Source organism: Scyliorhinus torazame, chromosome 7 (assembly GCF_047496885.1).
Source record: "Scyliorhinus torazame isolate Kashiwa2021f chromosome 7, sScyTor2.1, whole genome shotgun sequence".
NCBI lineage: Eukaryota > Metazoa > Chordata > Chondrichthyes > Carcharhiniformes > Scyliorhinidae > Scyliorhinus > Scyliorhinus torazame.
The window spans coordinates 273,911,790-273,936,122 of record NC_092713.1 but is presented as its reverse complement, the minus strand read 5'-3'; the positions used below and the strand labels follow the sequence as shown (position 1 = coordinate 273,936,122).

The 24,333-nt window shown below is 46.6% G+C and overlaps 1 protein-coding gene and 1 long non-coding RNA gene across 2 annotated transcripts in view; both read right to left on the bottom strand.

Annotated features, from left to right (window-relative positions):
• LOC140427045 (organic cation/carnitine transporter 2-like) overlaps nt 1-14,711 on the bottom strand; it is a 90,280-nt gene extending 75,569 nt beyond the window's left edge. Inside the window, exons 1-2 of the mRNA XM_072512474.1 lie at nt 14,656-14,711; nt 8,716-8,842 (exon numbers count right to left, since the gene is read on the bottom strand). Coding sequence (XP_072368575.1) covers nt 8,716-8,842; nt 14,656-14,696 — 168 coding nt within the window. The 5' untranslated portion in view covers nt 14,697-14,711. The remainder of the gene's footprint in view (nt 1-8,715; nt 8,843-14,655) is intronic.
• Nucleotides 1-24,333, bottom strand: part of LOC140427047 (uncharacterized) — a 340,763-nt gene that overhangs the window by 299,707 nt on the left and 16,723 nt on the right. The window lies entirely within an intron of this gene.

The following is a 24,333-nucleotide window of genomic DNA, read 5'->3' as shown; positions in this document are numbered from 1 at the left end:
GGTCAGTTGATCCGGTTAATATTGGACATGTTCAATGATTCTTTGTCACGTGCGTCATTGCCTGTTACACTTACACAGGCTTCTATTTTTCTGATCCTGCAGAAGAACCTACAGAATGGGGGTCGTATCGACCCATATCGTTTTTGAATGCAGATGCTAAATTGCTTCCAAAGTATTCGCAATGCGATTGGAGCCTTGCCTCCTGGAAGTGATTGCAGAAAACCAGACAGGCTTCGTTAATGATCAGCAATTGTCGGCCAATATATGTTGGTTGTTAAATATTGTTTTTTCCCTCTCTTCTGTGCGTGAGACAAAGGTGATTGTATCTATGGATGCCGAAAAAGCATTTGATATGGTGGCGTGGGCATATCTTTTTGCGATTCTTGTGAAATTTGCTTTGGGGCAAAAGTTCATCTCTTGGGTTTGGTTACTGTATAGGGCCCCCACGGCTAGTGCCCACACTAATGCCTTGAGCTTGGGGTATATTTTGTTGAACAGATGTACAAGTCCGCTGTCTCCCCTCCATTCGCTTTAGCGATTGAACCATTGGACTCCAATGGACCATTGGAGTTGAGATCTTCCGAGAGGTGGAAGGGGGATAAGATGGGGAAGGAGGAAACATAGGGGGCTGGATTCTCCGCGCCTCTGCGCCAAAATCGCGATCGGCGCCGGGGCGGAGAATGGGCGTTTACGCTAAATTCCGGTCCGACACTGCTCTATGGGTCCCCGGAGAATCGCTCGGGAGTCTCTCGCGCGCGAACTATGCGCCAATGGTAGGGCACCATTGACGCGATTCTCCGAGGAAAACTGGCCGAGTTCCTGACGCCATGGTTCTAACCACCTATCGGACATCGGGAACGGCTGGTGGCGGCTGCGGACTTTAAAAATTTTATTTAGAGTACCCAATTTATTTTTTCCAATTAAGCGGTAGTTTAGCATGGCCAATACACCTAGCCTGCACATCTTTGGGCTGTGGGGGCGAAACCCACGTAAACACGGGGAGAATGTGCAAATCCACATGGTTAGTGACCCAGAGCCGGGATCGAACCTGGGACCTCGGCGCCGTGAGGCTGCAGTGCTAATCCACTGCGTCACCGTGCTGCCCGTGGCTGCGGACTTAGCATTCGGGCGTCACGGATCCACGGGCACGCGTGATCTCGGGGATGCCTACATTTCTGATGCCGCTCCGTGGTCCGTGTCCATGTCCTACTGGGTGGCCGCTGCAGGCTGCCGCCGTGCGCATGCGCGGACTCCCGACCGGAAGTGCGGGGCCCCATATCTGCAGCCAGAGCGGCGAGAAGCACTCTCGGGCCGTGCTAGCCTCCTGCAGTTAAGAGAATCACTCAGGACTTTCTTAAGGAAAGTCCAGACTGATTCGCCAGCTTAAAGACATGGCCCCATTTTTGAAGAATCCTGTCCAGGGTGTCCTTGTACGCAGATTTCATAAAATCTACAGTGCAGGAGGAGGCCATTCAGCCCATCGAGTCTGCACCTGCCCTTGGAAAGAGCACCCTACCCAAGCCCACACCTCCACCCTATTCCCGTAACCCCATCCCATCTTTTGGACACTAAGGGCAATTTAGCATGGCCAATGCACCTAACCTGCACATCTTTGGACTGGGAGGAAACCGGAGCACCCGAAGGAAACCCACGCAGACACGGGGAGAACATGCAAACTCCGCACAGACAGTGACCGACTCCGCACAGACAGTGACAGACAGATGATCTGCTTCTTTATATTACGGACCCAGTCTTCACTATGGATGAGGTAATGAGGCTACTTCGGAGTTTGGGGTCCATTTCTGGGTATAAGATGAATCTGGATTAGAGCGAATACTTCCTGGTCATTCCCTGAGGAGAGCCAATCTGGAGATGCGGTTTTTTCGGCTGCCAGATCTAGCTTTCATTATCTAGGCCCACGATTGGGCCTCGATACTTACATTGAATTATGCTAGCCTGGTGAATGGGGTTAAATCTGACTTGCAATAGTGGGATAACCTCTCCCCGTCCTTGGTGGGTAGGGTTCAGACTATTAAAATAAATGTTCTGCCGAGGTTTTGATGTCTTTTTCAATGTCTTCCCACTTTTCTCCCTAAATGTTAGAGTGCACAAATTGGTGTCCTCTTTTATTTGGGCGGGCAAGTTCCCAAGGATTCCGTAGGATGTTTCTCCACAGGGATAGACAGTCAGGTGGCTTAGCTTTACCCAATCTGTTATTTTATTGTTGGGCGCCAATATTGAGAAAGTGGTGAGGTGGCTTATCGATCCGGATTCCATAGGGGGGCAGATGGGAGGTAAGTTCTTGTCGGGGCACTAGGTTGGGTGAATTAGTAACTGCCTCGATTCCGTTCTCTCCTGAGAGATTCTCTTTGAATCCTGCAGTGGTGTCTTCCCTGAGGATCTGGAAGCAACTTAGACAACATTTTAAATCTAGTTCCATGTCGTTGCTGACCCCTATCTGTAATAATCATTTCTTTGTGCTGGCGAGTTTAGACTCGACGTTTAGGTCATGGGAGGGGAAAGGTCCAGAAAGGTTTGGGGACTTGTTCTTGGAAGTTTGCCAGTTTTGAGGAGCTGTCGGTTAAGCTTAAACTCCCTCGGAATAATTTGTTTAATTACTTCCAGATTTGTGACTTTTTGCAGAAGACGTTTCCTTCATTTCCCTTGACACCATCGTCCTCCTTGCAGAAGAGTTTATCTTTGGCCGGGTCTAGTGGGGGAGTATTTTGGATATCTATGGTTAGATACTATCGGCGGAGTCCACCCCGTTAGACGAGGTGAAGACAAAATGGGAAGGTGAATTGGGTCCCATTTTGGATGAGGAGATGTGGACCGAGGCTCCTGGCAGGGTAACCTCAGTGTCCTCCTGTGCTCGGCTTAGTTTGCTCCTGTTCAAGGTGGTGCACAGGGCTCATCTAACCAAAGCTAGGGTAAATTGATTTTTTTGGGGGGGTGGATGACAGTTGTGAACGGTGTTCTTGGGGACTGGCCAATCATACTTATATGTTATGGCCGTGTCCCAAGTTAGGTTTTTGGGCCTCCTTCTTTAGCACCATGTCACAAATCCTTAACATCGAACTGGAGCCTTGTCCTTTGGGGCCATTTTCGGGGTATCAGACTCACTGGTGCTGCAGATGGGAGCAAAGGCAGATGTCCTCGCCTTTGCCTCATTAATAGCTTGGAGGGGAGTCCTGCTTGGGTGGAGGTCTTCTACTCCACCCAGTACCTCGGCCTGGTTTGGAGACCTCATGGAATTTTTGCATTTGCAGAAGGTCAAATACACGATTAGGGGGTCGATAGAGGGGTTCTTCCTGAGATGCCAACCATTCATTTCCTTTTTTAAAGAGTTGGTCACCATCAGTTGTTACAGGTTTTTTAGTTTATTGCTGGAGGGATGTTAGGCTTGGATGTGTTCTTTACTGTTGAGTGTGTTCCTTTTATATTGTAATTTGCAACATCCATTTTATATTATGTCGCTACATTGTTGTTTTTTAAAATATTTTTTATTCTCCTTTTTCACATTTTCTCCCAATTTTACACCCACCAACAATAAACAATAATCAGTAACAAATATGTCAATCCCTATATCAACAACAACAATCCCATCCTTGCACCAAATCCCAAACATTAACCCACATGTTCACACAAACAAATGACAAAAAGGAATTCGGGATCACCCATAGTCGCCATTAACACACACAGCCTCCCTCCCCCCAACCCTCCCACCCACACGCCCCAACTAATGTTCGATGTTATCCAGTTCTTGAAAGTGCATAATGAATAATGCCCATGAATTGTAGAATCCTCCATCCTTCCCCTCAGTTCAAACTTAACCTTCTCAAGAGTCAAGAATTCCAACAGATCCCCGCGCCACGCCAGGGCACAGGGTGGAGAGGTTGCTCCCCAACCTATCAGGATCTGCCTTTGGGCGATCAACGAGGCAAAGGCTACAACATCTGTCTCCACACCCGTTTCCAACCCTGGCTGGCCTGACACCCCGAATATGGCCTCCCAGGGGGCCGGGTCCAGTTTCATATGCACCACTTTGAAATTACCCTAAAAACCTCCTTTCAGTAATCCTCTAGCTTTGGACAGGACCAAATCATATGAACGTGATTAGAAGTGACACCCCGCAACGTTCACACACATCTTCTACTTCAAAGAATCGGCTCATCCTCGTCCTCGTGAGGTGTAGTCTGTATACCATCTTCCGCTGTATCAGCCCCAACCTTGCACACGAGGTGGAGGCATTCACTCTCCGGATCACCTCACACCAGAACCCCTCCTTCATATCCTCTCCCAACTCTTCCTCCCACATTGCTTTGATCCCTTCCAGTGGTGCCTTCTACTCTTCCAAAATAGCTCCGTAAACCGCTGACATTAAACCCTTCTCCAGTCCCCCTGTCGTCAGCACCTCCTTCAGCAATGTGGAGGCCGGCTCCACCGGGAAGCTCTGTATCTCCTTTCTGGCAAAATCTCAAACCTGTATGAATCTAAACATTTCCCCCTGCTCCAGCCCATGCTTCGCTTCCAACTCCTTCAATCCTGCAAACCGACCCCTAAGAAACAAATATTTTAGTGCCTTAATCCCCTTCTCCTCCCATTTCCGAAAATTTCCATCCCACCTCCCTGGCTCAAATCTGTGATTCCCCCGAATTGGCATTTCCCTTGACCCTGCCCCCAACCCGAAGTGTTAGCGAAACTGCCTCCAAATTCTCAATGAAGCTATTATTACCGAACTCCCTGAGTATTTCCCCTGGGCTATCGGGAGCGGCGCTGTTGCTCGTGCTTTCAATCCCGACCCCCTGCACAAACTCTCCTCCATTCTGATCCACTGGGAATCAACCCCTCTGACCCAGCTCCACACCTTCTCCACATTCGCCGCCCAGTAGTAATACATCAGGTTCTGAAGACCTAAAACCCCTGCCTGCCTTCCCCTCTGTAGCAGCACCTTTCTAACTCTGGCCACCTTCCCTCCTCATGTGAACAAAGTAATCCTTCCCTCAACCTCTCTGAAAAAAGCCTTTGGCAGGAAAATCGGCAGGCATTGAAAAATAAACAGAAATCGCGGCAACACGTTCATTTTAACCGCCTGTACCCGACCCTCCAGTGACAGAGGGAGACCATCCCACCTTGCCAGATCAGCCTTTACTCTCCCCACCAAACTAGAAATGTTGTAGCTGCGGAGCCCCCCCCCCCCCCCACTCCCGGGCAACCTGCACCCTCAGGTACCTAAAGTGAGTCCCTGCCCTACGGAATGGCAGCTCCCCACCCCTCCCCCACCTCCGGCTGAGACACCACAAAATACTCACTCTTGTCTAGATTTAGTTTGTACCCCGAGAAAGACCCAAACACTGGAAGCGGCTCCAATATTCCCCCTATCGACACCCTCGGTTCCGACACGTATAACAGCAAGTCATCGGCATATAAGGACACCCTATGCTTGACCTCCCCCCCCCCGCACTATTCCTTTCCATACCACCAAACCTCTTAATGCGATGGCCAACGGCTCAATCGCGAGTGCAAACAGCAGGGGGAATATAGGACATCCCTGCCTAGTCCCAATGGTGGAGAGAAAAGTATCTTGAGCTGATGTTGTTTGTGCGGACACTCGCCCTCGGCTCCTTATATAGTAGCTTTACCCATTTCACAAATCTTGGTCCAATCCCAAACCGCTCCAGAACTGCCATCAAGTACCCCCATTCTACCCGGTCAAACGCCTTCTCAGCGTCCAGTGCCACAACCACCTCTGTTTCCTTCCCCTCTGCCGGTGCCATAACGAAGTTCACTACCTTTCTAACGTTTGAAAAGAGCTGCCTCCCCCTCACGAACCCTGTCTGATCTTCACCTATCACCTTCGGGAGGCACTCCTCCAGCCTTCGCGCCAGTACCTTCGCCAATACTTTTGCGTCCACATTCAGACGTGATATGTGCCTATACGACCCACACTCCGTCGGATCCTTATATTTTTTTAGCAACAGGGAAATTGATGTCTGCCCAAAGTTTGTGGCAACACCCCCTTCCCTATCGCCTCTTCAAAATCCCCACCATCAGGGGTGCCAGTTATCCTTGAATTTCTTATAATATTCCACCGGAAACCCATCCGGTCCTGCCACCTTCCCCGACTGCATCCTCCCAATCGCATCCTTTATCTCCTGCTCCACTATTGCTCCTTCTAATGTAGCCCTGTCCCCCTCCCCTAACCTCGGGTACTCCAACCCATCTAGAAATTCCTGCATCTCACGGTCTCCCCCAGGTGGCTCTGACCTGTACAACCTCTCATAAAATTCCTCAAAAACCTTGTTAATCAGATCCGGAGCCACCACCAACTTCCATGCCCTATCCCTCACCTGAACAATTTCCCTTACCACTGCCTCCCTCCGGAGCTGACCTGCTAACATACGCCTTATCTCCATGTTCGTAAACTGCATCCCTTGCTCGTCTCAGTTGGCGCACCGCCTTCCTGGTAGATAGTCGGTCAAAGCTCGCCTGTAGTTCCTTCCTCTTTTCCAGCTTCGCTGGGGTTGTTATATTGTTATAAGTGAAAATGTTTTCAATAAAAGTATTTTTTAAAAATAGAATAGAAATTGTGCCATTAATTAGATGCTGGAGTGCAGCTTTGTGAATCCTGTGGAAGACAGTCTCAGGTTAAGAGACTGAACCAGCAGGTGTGTCATCATTGACAGTCTTGAGTTGGAGTGGCTTCTGCAGGAATGCAGTGGCTAGATCCTCGAAAGTGGAAACTTGCAACTTCTTAGGATGGAGACAGAGTTTCCACAAGCTTGTGCAACTTACTGAGGGCATTGACATTTTGGTGGGTTGCTGAGAAGTCAACAGGAACTGTCTTCGTCACAACTGCTATGTATTGTATAGATTCATGTGTACGACCACAATTCTCATGTTAATTCATATTTATCTCATGTTAATTCTGAATTTCAGAGTATAAGATAAATGTTGTAAATTGGTTTACTTTTCTAACTTCAGTAAATTTTATTTTATTGGTTTAAAACTGTGGAATCGAATGGCTTTATTCTCTTAGTGAGACCTGGGAATTCCAACTTTGTCTACTTTAAACAAAACGTTTCTAGTTCTTAACTAGATCATAGAATTTACAGTACAGAAGGAGGTCATTCGGCCCTCGAGTCAGCACCAGCCCTTGGAAAGAGCAACCTACTAAAGCCCATGCCTCCACCCTCTTCCCGTAACCCAGTAACCCCACATTAAGGGCAGCACGGTAGCATGGTGGTTAGCACAATTGCTTCACAGCTCCAGGGTCCCAGGTTCGACTCCCGACTTGGGTCACTGTCTGTGCGGAGTCTGCACGTTCTCCCCGTGTGTGCGTGGGTTTCCTCCGGGTTCCTCCCACAGTCCAAAGGTGTGCAGGTTAGGTGAATTGGTCATGCTAAATTGCCTTTAGTGTCCAAAATTGCCCTTAGTGTTGGGTGGGGTTACTGGGTTATGGGGTAGGGTGGAGGTGTGGGCTTGGGTAGGGTGCTCTTTCAAAGAACCGGTGCAGACTCGATGGGCCGAATGGCCTCCTTCTGCACTGTAAATTCCATGATAATATTACAAACAGAATGGATAGAGGATTGGATAACTAACAGAAAACAGAATCAGAATAAATGGGTCATTTTCAGATTGAAAAACTGTAACTAGTACTACAATGATCGTCGGTGCTAGATCCTCAATTATTCACAACCTACACAAATGACTTAGATAAAGGTACCGAGTGTTATGTAGCCAAAATTGCTGATGATCCAAAGATACGTCAGAAAACATAATAATTAATAATGGGTTTTTGTAAAAAAAAACCTGGTTCAGTAATATCCTTTGTGGAGGAAATCTGCCCTCTTTAAGAGGTCTGGCTGACATGTGGCTACGGCAATGCTCTTGACTCTTAACAGCCTTCTGAAAGGCATGGCACTCAGTTATGTCAAACCACCACTGAAAAGTTGAATAAAAATAAAACGAGATGGACCATTGTTACGACGAGGATGAAAGGGTGTGCAATGTGGTTAATTCTTAACTGCCCCCTCAAGGGCAATTAGGGATAGGCAATAAATGCTGGCACAGTATGCAATGCCCACATCTCATGAACGAATATTTAAAAAAATGATCTGGCCCCACTCTTCTTAGGCACACTCTCAATACAATGTATGTTTTATGAACTGATGGAAGAGTGCAAATGTGACCTCATCCCTGAATTAAGAAAAGGTACCCAATTAGCACAATAATTATATTCAGTGAGTAGGTAAGACTAAACTTCCAGCCTCAAGCTAGTGTTGAATTAATGGCAATTGGAACAAGACATTCAGCCCCCAGAAGAAAAAGGTTGTAAAATGGTTCAATGAGTCAATTCTGGAAATGCTGTGGTAATGAGCCAAATGAACATTTGATCTCGCATTTTTACAGATGGTGTAATGTTGTCCTAATACCCCAGGGAAGCCAAAACAAATCAACCAAAATTATAATCCTAACTGCTATGCCCTAAATTTGCTTTTGGGTGAAGAGGGAATTGAGCTTTCAGATCCTTAATGATTAAATGATAAGGTAGTACTTACTTATCTGGGCTACCATACACAAAAACCTACAAAACCTGTGACCCCTGTAAGTGCAAAACAGCTTGAAAGTATAAGAGGCATTAGGATAATTGGAAATAACAGACTTGTATTGCAGAATTGAGCAACCGCACAAGAAACAAATGTGTGCCAGTACCTCAAGTTCATTGAAGAGCACCGCTGGCGGAGTGACCCCATTTTTCTTTGCAGCGTATCGGAGTATTGCTTCAGCTTCCTGCACCTTTCCCTTTATCAGTAGCCAGCGTGGAGATTCAGGAATAAACCTATGATAGAGTATGTTATTTCAAATAAATATTTATATACATACCCTGATATGGCATACAGAAGAGGGAGATCTAAAAAGCAAGAAGAAACTGGGATTTTACTTTTGTCTTTGTCACCCAATTTTATTAAGTATCACATGGAAACACTAATCCAGGCTAAGGATTGCCTGTCTCTAACACAACACACTGGACTTTTATTCCTTTAATATGAATGTGTTCTGTTACGACAGGTAATCATCCCTCTGCTTTTTGTTAAGACAGCATGTAATGCCCAAGTGGTAATAATGAAAATCCATTCGAGTGATTTAAAACAAATTCCTGGGGAATGTGAATCACATCTGATTAAGAGAAAAGCCAAGCGTTTGTTCCTTTTCAAAGGCAAAGTTTAATGCCATTAGGCTGTGTTTTCTTTTGTGTAGCACCAGGACAAACAAGTGATTGAGCCAGATCTTGGAGTATTTGATGAATGAAATATAGCTAGAACTTATAGCTGAAACTTTTGAAACCATTTTAAGATATAATTACAATCTATTCTGTATGAAGGTCAATAATAAAACACAAGCTTAATATTTTTAAACCTAGGTGAGGGTCTCCGGCTTACTCAAAATGGTGCAAAAAAGGCCTGATTCCGGAAGTCCCCCACCCTGAACCCAGCACCCACCATTTACTGGGGGATGGTTTTGTGTACATTAGACATATTAGGAGAGGATTTAAAATTCATAGAGTCCTTTGGAGAGATAGAGTACCCTTTGGATTGATCCAGGAACACCTTTGGGAAAGGTCACATGCCCTTTGGGAAAGATGAAATGCCCTTTTGGATTGTTAAATGTTCACTGAATGTATATAAAGAGTGGATAAATTTGTTGGAACTGTAGGTGGGGCTGCCTAGTGAACTGTGAAAGCTAATCGGAATTATCAAGCTGTCAAGGAATTCAAATCTTCTAGGCTTTAAATACAAAAATGTGCAGGTTAAAAAAAATCTGCTTTCTATTTCACTCTGCTTGATGGCATTAACCTGAGGGTTATCATTACAGGATTCATGCTGCATGACCGATTTCACAACCTATCATAGTGCAGTACCGGTCAATTCATAGTTTGATTAATAGTTCTAAGTGTTTAGAAAGTCTGAAATGTGAGGCTGGGAATAAGTTGTTGCAGGAATTTAAATGTAACTAATGGGGTTTTATCAACAAGAGTGTTTTTTTTTAAAAAGTGGGGTGGGATTCTCCGTCCCGCCATACCAGTTTTCTGGGGTGGCGCGCCCCTGCCGGCAGCGCGATTCTCCAACCTGCCAGCCGGCCAATGGGGCTTCCCATTGTGGACACCCCCACGCTGTCGGGAAATCCGTGGGTGTGGTTGCGCTGCCGGCAAAACGGAGAATTCCGTCAGTGGAGAATCCAGCCCGTGAACTCAACAATACACACTTCAGGCAAATCATCCCAGAAATCGCCAAAGTCCAATTTCTGGCAGGTAAAGGGGCATTTGATCCACTGACGCTAATGATGGCTTTTACGGCTATATTGTGCGGCACGTTAACAAATGCAGAGGCAGGGGGTTCAAGTTGGATCACTGGCTACTGATTCTCCCTTCCCACTGTGACATCAGGCCTTCGGTAATCCGGGTGTCTTATTTAAAGAGTACCCCTGCACAGAGATAGCACTCTGCAGGGGATAGGAAAGTCCAGAGTCCTGGCCACCAATTGGATGCCCAGTGTTCAATTCAATTAATGCCTAATCAAATCCCCACTCACATCCGCCCCACAACACATTACAGAGTGGCGGCAGCTTCAGTTACTCAATTGCACCCTGTGCTCTTAGTACAAGTGCCTAACCTCCCAGGCTGAGTGGCTTGCCTGGACCAGGAGGGTTAACGTGCAATGTTTATATAACTGTAATGCTGGGTGCTCAGAGTGCCACCCTCAGTGAGTGATTCATGCCGACCTGCCACAAGAGGATCTTCAAACTTGCCCAGTCACCCAATGTAGCCCCATAACATTTGGTTGATTTTGAAGTCTGCATATAAAGAGTTAGCATTGTAGGAGCAATCATTGGCAATCTCAAGAATTAGTGTTTCTTGCATGGGTATAATTGCTTCAGAAGCCAGACTCCAAGCATGACAATGGAGTTGATATTGAACTGTCTCAGCTATGGAAGAATGCTCAATCTTGAAATGTGTTGGCAATTGCATGGTCCAATTGGTCCTCTGCCCCCACACTGCTGCCCTTTCCCAGAGGTTCCTTTCTCTGCAGTACTGCTGCCTTTGCCCTGGCAACACAAGTCAGCCACAAAGAAGCCCCTGTGGAGACTTGCCTCTGACAACCCATCACCCTCCCCACTCACCCCACCCTGAATCTGGGTATCCACTTTCTTACATTGGGATGCTCACAAGTGCTGGACTAAGTTATGTGCACTCACCTCAGAGTTCCCCTCCAAGTTCAGATCGCCAGTAGTGGGCCTTTGTGGGATTTAAATTTGACATGGGGAAGTGAATCCAGCAGGTGACCACAATAATGATACAAATTATGAAAATAAAGTTTCTGATATTCAATGATGGAAAATGGGGCCCACCGATGACAAAGGGACAGTCATGTCCTGGATTTATGTTACAGGGAAACACACAATTTTCAATCTCGCCACTGAACATTCCTGACCAAATTGGGAGTGGAAAATCCCGGCCTTAGGGCAGATTTTTCCGCTCAGGAGACAGTGTGGTGGCAGGCAGGAAAGGCGGCGTGAAATCTGGCCTCTATAGCGACAGGGTTGCGCCCATCAGATTAAGCTCATAAATGTGCCTGAACATGGTGCATCTCATATCAAGTGGGAGTTGTTTGTCCTGTTGTTATCGCATTGGTTCATGTTTCCAGGAGCTATTTTTAATCTGCACCAGTGCATTTATTCACTCATTACAGCCCAGGATTGCCACGCCGAACAGTAGAATTGCCCCTAAGAGAGCGAAGTACGCTACTCCGAGGTTTAGCAGTTCCGCACGGGGGACACTCTTCCAGGCAGCAGAAGAGCTGTGGGACATATTTTCCCCGTGTGGGAGCCAGAGGTCCACCAATTTCCCCTTGGGGGCAGGTCGCCCATGCAGTCAGCGCTAACGTGCCCCAGAGAACTACCATCCAGTGCAGGAAAAGGGTAAATGATCTTGTCCGCTCTGCCAGGGTAAGACCACCTCCTCCTCACTTCCAACTCCCACGAGCCCATCAGGCATTTGCAGGGTTACAGTCCACAGAGATCTCATCATTACCAACACAAGGGAAATTCAGGCTGATTCTCTCACACACACTGTAACATTTTCATCTCTTGTCACATCCTGTAATCTTTCACCCTCAGCCCTTACAGAGATTCATTCAACACTCACAGAAGGGATTTTGCTCATCATCTACTTTGGCAACTGTCCTGCTCAGAGTCTGTTCATATATCTTCATACAGGAGAATATTGTCCACAGCATCAGAGAGAGATCCCAAATCAGAAGTGCGATACCTGAGCTCAGGCCAAGCATTAGATTTGAAGAGCAGTTGGCAGAGTTGGCCAGCAGGGTCTGGGGCCCAACATGTGCCGACAGTGCAATTGACGGGTCCCAAGCCAGTTAGGACCCATGAACAGCTCGTTGAGAATGATGCGTGCTCTGCAATGTTGGATACTATGCAGACAGTGACTCATTATCTCTTCTCTGTTTAACAGGAAGGGGAAGAGGGTAACTGACAATCGGCCCATCAGCCCCAACCCCAACGGCAGCTTGGATGAGGATCTTCAAGAGCCACTAGAGGTAGAGCCATCCCAGTGTTACCCGCACCATCCACCGGTGCAGTGACATACATCTAAATGGAATCAAGCTTTAGAGTAGATTTGAGGGTCACCATCTGGTGAGCGCAGCACAGGTTCGTGTCCACAGCAGGTGGAGACAGCCAACGGCACTCAATGACGACTGCTGGTGGTCAGGCTCCTGTTGAGTCAGAATCTGATGACAACTCTCTGGATTTGACCCTCACAGAGATGTTGGAGCTGCAATGACAGACACAGCAACATCAGGCAAGTCTTTCAGGCCATCAATAGGTTAGAACAAAGAAGTCTATCTGTGTTCAGTCTGATGTTGTTGCATGACATGCCAGTGTACTCAGGTCAACATTGGTAGAATGGCAACTGCCATTAAGACCTTAGTTCAGGACTTTGCACCTGATCAGAGCCAGGACCAAAGCCCCATCGCTCTAGGCATGGATAGGATTCATGAAAAAACCCTGCAATGGTCCTCCAAATCAAAAGGCGAAAATGGAATTGGATAGGTCATACTTTAAGGAGGCCTGGAACAACATTACATGACCAGCTGCCCAATGGAACCTGCAATGAAAGAGAAAGCAAGTCGAACCACAAAACACATGGAGGTGGAATACAGAAAAGGAGATGAGAGCCAAGGGCTATACATAGCAACAACTGGAGAGTTTGGCCCAAGATTGGATAAGATGGAGAAGCTTTGTCCTTGTCCTATGCTCTGTCAAGGAGTGAAAAGGCTAAGAAGAAGAAGAAGAAATCCTCATCTCTTGCCTCTTCTATCTGATGATATGCTCAGTGGTCAATCACAAGTAATAGATGCTCCTCTCACTAATCTCCTCCTCACAGATGTCTTATTGGCTACTTCAGGTCAATGTCTTACACTGTCTCATTGTAGTGCTTGAACTCTCTCTGTGCAGTAGTGACATGAGTGAAGTCTCTGGCTCTGAGAGCTTGGTGGTTGGACAAGGCATTTCTGAGACTTGCTTCAGTGGATCATATAATGTTGGTTGGCTCATCAGTTTAAAAGCGGCAGGCTGATTTAGTCTCCTGATGCGTTTGCACTGAAGAGTGCTCAATGTGGATCTTAAAGCATTGAATGGTGTCACGCATTGTAGTCTATCTCAGTTGGTGCATTCTCATTGGCCTCAGCCTTGAGTGCAGTTTGCATATCCATCAAAATCTACGACTTTCATGTGCTCCTGGTGGCCTGCAGCACTTTTCCATGTCTGCATGTAAATCTAAACATCTCCACTTTTGCACCTCCAGCTATGGACCACGCTGACACATATTGAGTTTCAGGACTCCGACTAGAGGGCTGAAACTATGCGTGATCGGAGATGTGTGTAAAGGCCACAGATGCCGGATTTTGTCATGGAAGGATGCTGCATTTGGCCAGAAAGGTCTGGCCAGCATCGCTTGACATTAACTCCGTTCCAGCTCCCAGATGGACAGTTGACATGGCTCCATGCTCATTACAATGATCTTGGTATGCCTGGTGTTCGTGTGGATATGTGGGACTGGTGGAATGAAAATGTGGAGGCCTCAGATGGGATCAGAATTAATTTTGAATGCATCTGATGTGTTATCAACGACTAGCGTATTCAATGCCCAGCTGGAGTGTCAGCATGCTCAGGCCCACAGGTGTCAAGCTAGGATGTATGGGAACTTGGTAGACTTAACGGAAGCATGGCTGTGAGTGCTTGACAGAGATCAGGCTATGATGCTGCTGAAGCTTTCACAGTTCACTGAAAGGTGAGCTGAAATGCAGGCTCGCATCCATGACTAAGTTACACATCCATGACTGAGTTACAGATGACTGAATCCTGAAGATAGATCTCATACTTTGGACTCAGTATGGCGTGCATGAATGATTGCCTGTGCAGAGATGCCACAGCATGGATTCAGCTTAGACCTCAGATATCAACACGAGAACCACTGAGTGATGACTGTCCTCCATAAGGCACCTTGCAACACTGTGACACCTACCAGTGACTCAAGATGTAGGAGTCATGGCAGCTTCCAGAATATCTTGCACATACCTGCGTAATCTGCCACTGGCAATTACAGCCCAGCTGCACATCAAGAAAGTAGAACCCTTTCCAGTTTATAAATTACGGTGGATGTTGCTAGGGACCTCTTCAAACCACAAGTACAATTTATGTCACCCTGCACCGCACCTATGGGAATCCAGAGATCATTGCAAGTTCCATCGCTCTGGTAGCCTGGCTGGTTTCATCCAGGGAGAACTGGATAATTGTGCGCCTAAATAAAGCGTTGGTAACCTCCTGGGTACATTTGTGAGTGGATGCTTGAGAAATCCTATATAGGTCCTCAGTGGAGTCCTGGAATGAGCCACTTTCAAAAACGTTCAGAGCGGCCATCACTTTGTGAGTCTGGCAATGGTTTGCCTCCCAGTCCCTGCAATGTTAGTTCTTCCCAGAGAATGTGGCAGATGTAAGCCACCAAACCACTTGACAAGTGAAAGTGTCTGCGGCATTATCTCTCGCTCATCCGTAGGTATGTAAAGCGCCTTTGGTACACCCTGGTCATGCCAAAGATTTCCAGGATTATCGCAACGTTGGCTGCTCCATCCATTAATCAGCTGTGTTTGACTCTGCGGAAACATTGAGTAGAAACATGAACAATCATAGAGCTGCAATGGTCACCTTCTAATGGCAAGCCAGGGAATCACTGTGAAGCCCATGGATTGCATTCTTCCCAGCCATTACCTCCCTTGCAGCAGTATTGTTGCCTTAAGGATCACTGGTAGGGCACCCCCACTCTGAACCCAACCCTGCTATTACCACATGCATGGCAGAGTTTCACACAGAGGGTTATCTGACTGAGCATTGCAGGTGATAGCAGATGCAACCGTCAGGTTACATCGTTTGGTTTCCACAGCACAGTATTTGGATTGGGAGGGAATTGGGGCTGCAAAGCCTGAATTTGACAGATGCGAGTTTTAGAGGTATTTGGGTCATTAGGCATATGCATTTTGGCCTTTTCCTTCTCCAGCTGTATCATTCTGACCCTCGGAAATTCCTAAGAGAGGGACATAGGGCATTTGGAAGGCAATCCAAAAGTGGCCCCAATTGGGATTGGGTCTCGCAAGAATGCACAACATGAGTTACAGTGCCACAATCCCTACATTGGCAGTTGACTTTTCCTAACATTTCTCAGCTTGGTCTTCCTCTCCATTTGTTAAAACAGAAATTAGTTGGGTATCCTTTCAATCGGCTCAGAGGTGCAGTAGCTGACTCCTTCCAAAGCCCTCAAGAGTCTTCTCCTCATGTCCTTTCCCCAGGGTAGAGGGGTCAATTACTAGGGGGCATAGGTTTAAGGTGCGAGGGGCAAGGTTTAGAGTAGATGTACGAGGCAAGCTTTTTCCACAGAGGGTAGTGGGTGCCTGGAACTCGCTGCCGGAGGTGGTGGAAGCAGGGACGATAGTGATATTTAAGGGGCATCTTGACAAATACATGAATAGGATGGGAATAGAGGGATACGGACCCAGGAAGTGGAGAAGATTGTAGTTTAGTCGGGCAGCATGGTTGGCATGGGCTTGGAGGGCCGAAGGGCCTGTTCCTGTGCTGTACTTTTCTTTGTTCTTTGTTCTTTTCATTCCTTGTTTCTCAACTGCATCATTGGATCAGCTTGAAAAGTGGTGCTGCTGAGGTTTTATTCCGAGACCAGTTTCCAGACTCCACAACCCTGTGACTGTTGAAACCCCGCACATAAGCTGGAAGAGGATCATGTACAGGTTTCCCTCCCTCCAATCACTTTCCTTCCTCCCTCTCAAATCCCATAGTCATTGATATCTCTGTCATTCTGAACCATTTGATGTTGATGTCCCTATGTCCCATGTAGATCTGATCCCTCCTCATCTTGAAGCACATTGACTTATCAACCCCCCCCCCCCCAAAATTGTCCGCCGTGAGACCATCAAGTGCCCCCAACATTACCTGTTCCACTATACAGGCTGCAGATACGTTTCCCCCACTATAACTGTGCAATCTGCGGCCCACCGATCCAAAGGACCACCATGTATGAGGGATTGACCATGCCCAGTCAACTATGCTGGGTACGACTGACACGGCTGACAGGCCTGCCTACTCCCTGGACTTGGACCATAACTGGCATACCAAGCACAGCGCTCTGAACTGTTGCGCAAATCTCCAGGACCTCTATGCTTTCTGCCTCAACTAACTCCCCCCCCCTCCAAGGATATGTGTCTTTGTGCTATCTTCCCTAAGCCCTCAAAGTTTTCCCCCCATGTCTTTTCCACTCCTTGTTTCTCAATTGCATCATTGGATGAGCTTGAAAAGTGGTGGTGCTGAGGTTTTATTCCGAGACCAGTTTCCAGACTCCACAACCCTGTGACTGTTGAAATTCCCCCACATCGTGCTGGTCATGTGTCTGTGCTCTCTTTCCCAGTCATCCCCATTCCAGTCATGTGTCTATGTGATCTCTTTCCCAGTCACATGTCTATGTGCACCCTTTCCCCATGGCTCCATTGTCACACCCTCCAACATCCCCAGTCAAGACTTACTTTGCCGACTAACTCCATCCCACCTTCCTGCTGGTCTTGCATGAGAAGCCTTGGCAAAAAGTCAGAGTAGAGCTGAACGCAATGTAGTGAAAAATGGGCGGGCACTGTGCACACGCACTTGGAGGTCATGAGTGAAGTGCTGTTCAATAGATGCACAAAACTTATATCCATTCATGAATCACGCTGGTCGAATGCATCACAGATGTGGTCATTTGACCTGGAGAGGGGGGGGGGGGGGGGGTGATACCAGTAAGCTAAGCTGAGGTTTTAATTAGTATTCATGAGACTCAAATGCATACAAATGCAGTTCCTGACATGAAGTAGTGGTCAACTTGGCCTACCATAAACATAGGGAGCTGAAAATTTCAAACTATTATTACACTGGTGGGAAAGTGACTTTTGGCTGCATTCTGAATTTTCTGATCCCATTCTTCACAATATCTTGCAAAGGTGGGACTGGAAATCCTTCCCTTAGGACATTTATTGTATTTCTTCTTAGCACGGGTCCTGTGGTCTGCCCATGGTGGTGGATACTGGTTGAGTTGGCATGGAAGGTGTAAGGAAAAAGGGTGCTGGGTGGGAGTCAGGGGTTGGAATGAGTTGTCACCAAGTTGACATTGGGGCTTTAAAGGTCTCTAGATGGAGTGGAGAAAAATGGTTACTATGGAGGGTATGAGGGGCCATGTGTGGTGGGTGGAGAATAATAAGTTGACATCATCAAAGGTCTGAGAGACCATGGGGCGTGCCCCCCCACCAACAACTCCCAGCCCCCTTGGTCAGATTTGCAGAAACAGGAATTTATCCGACTCTGCGCAGAATCACAGGCCAAAGTTTAATGTAGGTGATGGGAGCATCGTCCAATGTTTAGAAAACTGGTGGGAGACCCATGCTGCATCCCTTCGGGAGGCTTGACAATATAAAATTCAAATCAGGTACTCACCTCCCATCTGATTAAATTTCGAATGGGTGAAATCCCACCCTGGAAGCTGCTACCTCAGTACCGGCACCACCATCGGGAGCGGTTGCTACTGCTGATGCTGTAGTGGGGCCTATCATGAGGACTGCTGACAGATCACCAGATCCCGCTGTGGGTGGGATGTGGGTTGAGTAAAGGAAGCCATGGACGTGGAAGGAAGGAGGCTTGGATGCAAGGGCAAGGAGTGGCTTCCTGTGGATTCCCTTTCCAATGCTGGGTCCCTCAATTGAACAAAGGCTCCCATTGAATACCAGCAGCAGCACTGTAGGATAAGGCCTTTAATTGACTCTTAATTGATTACCTGAAGGTCTCAATTGGCTACCCATAAGCCTTCCCGCCAGGACTTCACCAGAGGAAGGAGGTGGGATCTTCAAATCCCTCCTTATCATATTTGCCCCATCCCCTTTCCCATCAGCCTCCCAACTTCCCCAGGGGGAGACAATTAAATTCTGCACATGGAGCCATGACTGTAGGCCATGATGGCTTTCTATAGAGCAATCCAATCATTCCCACTCTCTCGTTTTATACCCATAGACCACAAGTTTATTTCCCTCAAGTACCCATCTAATTTCATTTTGAAATCATTGAACTGATCCACATCCATACACTCACAGGCAGCGAGTTCCAAGTTATTACCATGCTCTGCAAGAGTTCATCCTCACATTTCCTCTGCAGAACTTGCTCAAAATCTTGAATCTGTCTGCCCTGGTCCTTGTACGGTCAGCTAATCGGAACAACTTTATTTTGTCGATCTTATCCAAACCTGTCATTGTCTTATATACCTCTGTATAATTTTCTCTCACTCTCATTTGTTCTAAGGAGAACAAGCTCAGCTCCTCCAACCTAACCTAGTGGCTAAACACCATCATCCCAGGAACCATTCTGCCAATTTTCCTCTGCACTCTTTCAAAGACTCTTACATCTTTCCTGATCTAGAACTGAACACAATACTCTACTTGTGGCCTATTCAGAGCTTTAAAGAAGGTTCAGCATAACCTCACTGCTCTTGAACTCAATATCTTTATTTATGAAGACCAAAATCCTATAGGCATTGCTAATTATTCTCTCAATATGTCCTGCTAACTTCACAAAGATATATGCACATGAACCCACCCCCACCCCTCCCACCCCCATCCCACCACCTCCATTCCTGCACATTATTTAGAACAGTGCCATTAAGTCTATAATGTCTCTCTTTATTCCCTCTGTCAAAATGCATAACTTCCTGTGTATTGAATTCCATCTGTCAGTGGTCTGCCAATTCTATTGACCTATCTATGTCCTGTTGCAGTCAATTGGTATCGTCCTCATTACTTGCTGCAAGTTTGGTATAGTCGGCAAATTCTGAAATTTTACTCTGCAATCAGATATCCAAGTCTTTTAAATATATCCAATAAGCAGCGGTCCTAGCACTGACCTTTGCAAAATAGCACTGTCCACTACCCTTCAGTCTTCTGTCCTTAAGCCAATTTTTTTTATCAAGCTGACACTGACCCTCCTTTCCATGAGCCTCAAAGTTAACCAAACCTTTTGTGTGTTATTTTGGTAAAAACCTTCCTAAAATCCATGGAGACAGCAAGCAATGCCTTCCCTTCATCAATCTTCTCTGTTGTCTAGAGATGGACCGAGCTGTGTAAAGACCCAAGATGGAGTCCACTCCATAGCTGAACATTCTACTGTATATATGTATATAGTACTGAGTTGTTAATAAAGACTTGCTGTTAATATACTCAAGATTACGAAGCTTACTTCATGGTGTCTGAATCAGGATTCTTCACAGTGTCAGTGAACGATATCAAAAATCCTTCTCTTTACAAGAATGCAGAAAAACTAAGAAAAAGGGCACCTTTAGCGTATTTGTAAACAAACTCCCAAATGAAGATCCAGATGCAGAGAACACTTACCAGAAAGAAAAGGTCGAGAGAGAACAGCCCGGAAGCAAAAAGGTAAAATGTTACTTCGAAATAAGAAAGACTCCATTAAATCTCCCTTGTAAGTCCAATTCCAGCAAGCAGAGCTCCCATAAGTGTGAGATAAAGGCTGGAGTTCTGGGGCCGTTCGCTGGCGTCGGGATTCTCTGGTCCCACTAGCTGCGCACCCCCGCCTGCGAGTTTATCGGTGGTGTGGGGTGGCTTCAATGGGAAATCCCATTGACAGCAGCAAGACCAAAGAATTTTGCGGCCAGCAAAGGGCGTGTCACTTGGCACTGCCAAGAAACATGTGGCTGAGAGACTGGTGAATCCTGCCCATAATGTTTTAAATTCCAGACCAGCCAGTCCTTAGAAGCCCCTTTTCATTCATTCAGTCAGAAGTGCCACTTGGAAGAAACACATCTCTATTCCTGATCCCTGACACCGAGACTCAACACATGGCTCTGGAGTTTATCAAAGAAACATTAATTAAATTAAGAATTAATTTGATTTACTTCAGGTACCTCGCGACTGTCCAAATTCCTCAACAACAAGCCTGCGGTTCTTTTCTACAGGTCTTGACCTGCAATGCAATAACCACTAATTAAATTAAATAGGCAGATAGCCAATCCCTGCAACCATTGTGGATCCTGCTTCTTCAAAAAGAAGCACACTGCCTCCATTTTGCAAAGTCCACCAAAAACCAGGAAGCATGGGAATATCCAGTGAATGGTGATATCATCTTGAAAGCCTGTAATCTCCTAAAGCTGTACCCACACTTTTTAAAATCATCAAAATGGATCACAATTCCACACTTACAGCTCCACTGTTTGATTCATTGTTTGACCTCTTGCAAGCTAAAGATGATCTTACCCTAGACATGGCAATGTTGCCAGAGTGCAATTCTGCGACCAGGTTGCAGCCAGTGTGTACCCGGACGCAATGGGTGAATCACCCAATAGCCCCAAATTGGGCTCCGTGGCGGGCTGATCGCAAATCACCCGACTGGCTCCGTCCAGCAAAATCTGGATCTTGCCCACGCTGGGGAGTCAATGGCTGCGCCTGCGAGACCTCACCAGGGTGCCATTTAGTACTGGTCTCCTCAAATTAGATGTGTAACAGTACCTCGGGGGGGGGGGGGGGGGGGGGGGGGGTCTCGTAGGCCATTAGAGACTCCGAGTGGTCGGGGAGTGGGCAGGGTAGTATCCTGGCACTCCCCCGGCACCCAGGCACCCTGGCAATGCCACCCTGGTGATCAGCTCACTAGCAGGAAATCAACTAAAGTGTGGCCCAAAAAACCTGAAAATGTGCCAGTGAATGGGTGAATCTCAGAGCTGTAGTCTCCGAGAAACACCCCGCCAAACGCGCCCAAAAGCGGACTTTAACTTTAGCCTGCTGTATCACGTCTCTAGTCATCAGCATGGCTCGATCAACTGGGTATGGCAGCAAACAATCAGATCTTATGCTGATGAATGCTATCCGGAATCAGCCTTTCTCTCATCTAAGCAGGAATGACTGTGTAACTCTCAATCTCCAGATGGCACAATTTGTGAAAACTACCATTGTCGTTAGTCAACCAGAACAGCACGGTCCGGAGTCCTCAAACAATGAAGAGCATTCAGACTCTGACTACACCTGCAATCTATCTTCTTTTTGAGGAGTAGGTTTGTCCGTCATCATTTCAAGTCCTAGAAAGTACCCACTGATCAGACGACCCTACTGAACATGAGATTACCATGTCACCTCCAGTGAAAGTAGTACCAGCAAAGGATCTACAGTTTGAGGAGCCTCTACCTCCAATTACCATGATGGTACAGCTGGTAAACACACCAACCACTGTGGCACGATGTGCCAGAACCACAAGAAATTCTGGAACCTCATATTGGTCTTGCACCATGAAGAACAAAAAGTAGAGGTAACCATGCTCACATGAACACCCTTCCTCAGCCTCAGAGAACTTCATGACAGTCAAAATGGAAAAAAGATGATAAGGCAACACCAAGCAGATGAATACCATTTTCATCCACCCCGCAAGAATAGATCAAGAGTAATAACAACCATGCACCACCAAACCAGCGAGACCAACCAGGCATAGATTTTAAAAAAAATTTAGAGTATCCAATTCTTTATTTCCAATTAAGGGGCAATTTAGTGTGGCCAATCCACTTAGCCTGCACATCTTTTTGGGTTGTGGGGGCGAAACCCACGCAAACACGGGGAGAATGTGCAAACTCCACACAGACAGTGACCCAGAGCCGGGATCGAACCTGGGACCTCGGCGCTGTGAGGCAGCAGGGCTAACCCACTGCACCACCGTGCTGCCCAACCAGGCATAGTTTAATATAAAGCCATGAAAGAAACAGATGGAACCATACCCAAATGCGAGTCAAACCACCAAGCCAACAAGAACCAGAGCCGCCTGAGCCAAACATTCCTCTAGCAGACCAGCGAATGAAATGTGGAAAGGTTTTAAGGACTCCAGAATACTGGAACCTCCATCTTCAAAGACTTGAATGGGGGAGATGAGGTAGTGAGAATATTTTTAATGTTAATACTATAATAGCAATAATGCTCGTATAACATTAAGGTTATAACAATGAGGTAAATGCACAATGTAAGACTTGAAGTAAACTAAAGCAACACAATATCCATGGGATAAAGATTTGGGGGGGGTGGGGAGGTATAGTTGCAAGGTCTGGTACATACAGGGTTAATGTGGGGCTGAGTACAGTACCACCCACATACTGATGTAAGAAGAGGAGTGACCTGGGGTCAGGGTCAGTCAAGAGATGGACATCGTGTGTAAAAACCTAGGATGGAGTCCGCTCCATATGTGTACCCCCTACAGTATATGTGTATGAAGTAATGAGTTGTTAATAAAGACTTGCTGTCAATATACTAAAGACTATGAAGGCTATTTCATGGTGTCCGAAGCAGGATTCTTCACCCACCACTGAAGTTAAACTGACTGGCCTGTTGTTGCTAGAAGGTACTTGCATCCTTCCTTGCACAACAGTGTCAGATTTGAAAGCCTCTAATCCTCTGTCACCTTCTTGTATCTAGGGAAGGTTGAAAGGTTATGGAAGCCATTCATGGAATACAAGTCATCAGGACCCAGCTAACTTATACATTCTAATCTTAACCAGCCTTTCCAGTGCATTCGCTAATCATTTTCATCCCACCCATTACCTCTACTATCTCCACTTTTACCTATATTTTATCAAATTACTCATCCTTAATAAACACTGATAAAATGTTCACAATAAGCACTCTATACATGCTCTCATCTCTAAACATATATCAACTTCTTTGTCCCTAATAAGACCATCCCACCTCTTTGATGCACTGGACATCGGGGCATTGAGAGCACTGAGAGATATCTCCTGCCCTTGAAGGTCACTCCCTTTGACTCCACACAACAAACCACAACAATCACCCCACCCAACCCCATTGCCCAAACCCCACTACCACATCACTTACCTTTGCCTTTGGTCTTTCCGCGATCCTGGGATTCCAGGGAGTATTCTTCTGGAAGCAGTCACAGCCTTCCTACTGAGTGATAGAGTTGCCTGCCTACGAATGGCTAGTGGCTCTCGCTCGGTGGGATTTCCATTCTCAGAGACCTGATTCCAGGGTAAGGCTTGCCACTAGCCTTGCCACTGTCTGATTGGTAAGTGGTTCGGTAGGCTTTTTGGAAAATAGGCAGAGTGGGTCTCTCGTTGGCCTTCCAGCCAGTAGGGAAGATCCTCAATGTCTCAAGTTTCCACCAATTAACTCTGTTTCTCCCCACTGATGCGGCCAGATTTTGAGTATTTCCAACATTTTTTGCTTTTATTATGCAATTATATTCCACTGCTAATGTGCATTATTGAATGCGTTCCAGGGAGCAATGGAGAATGCAGAGTAGGAGACAAGTGTAAAACAAATGCCAGCTTATCAGATGGCGAGGTTCTCCATGAGTTCTGCTGCAGAAGACTCAGATAAGAACTTTGTTGGGGGGGTCTACAAAAGAAGGGCATGCACAGAGATATATTTGGTACATTAGGCGGCTTTCCAGAACGCCTGTGTGCAATATCAAGCATTGGGGGATTCTGGCATTAACTTGGCACATCTCTTTATGCAGAGCTTGAAGCCCATACTCATCAGAGTGGAAGTAGTGTCCAACTGCATGAGAACAAAGGCAGACCTATCCAGATTGCAACGACTGATGGTTAATGCCACAATTTCAATTGCAACACAGAGAAATTATCTAACATCTGGTTGTTGCAGTTGGAGCTCAGATAGA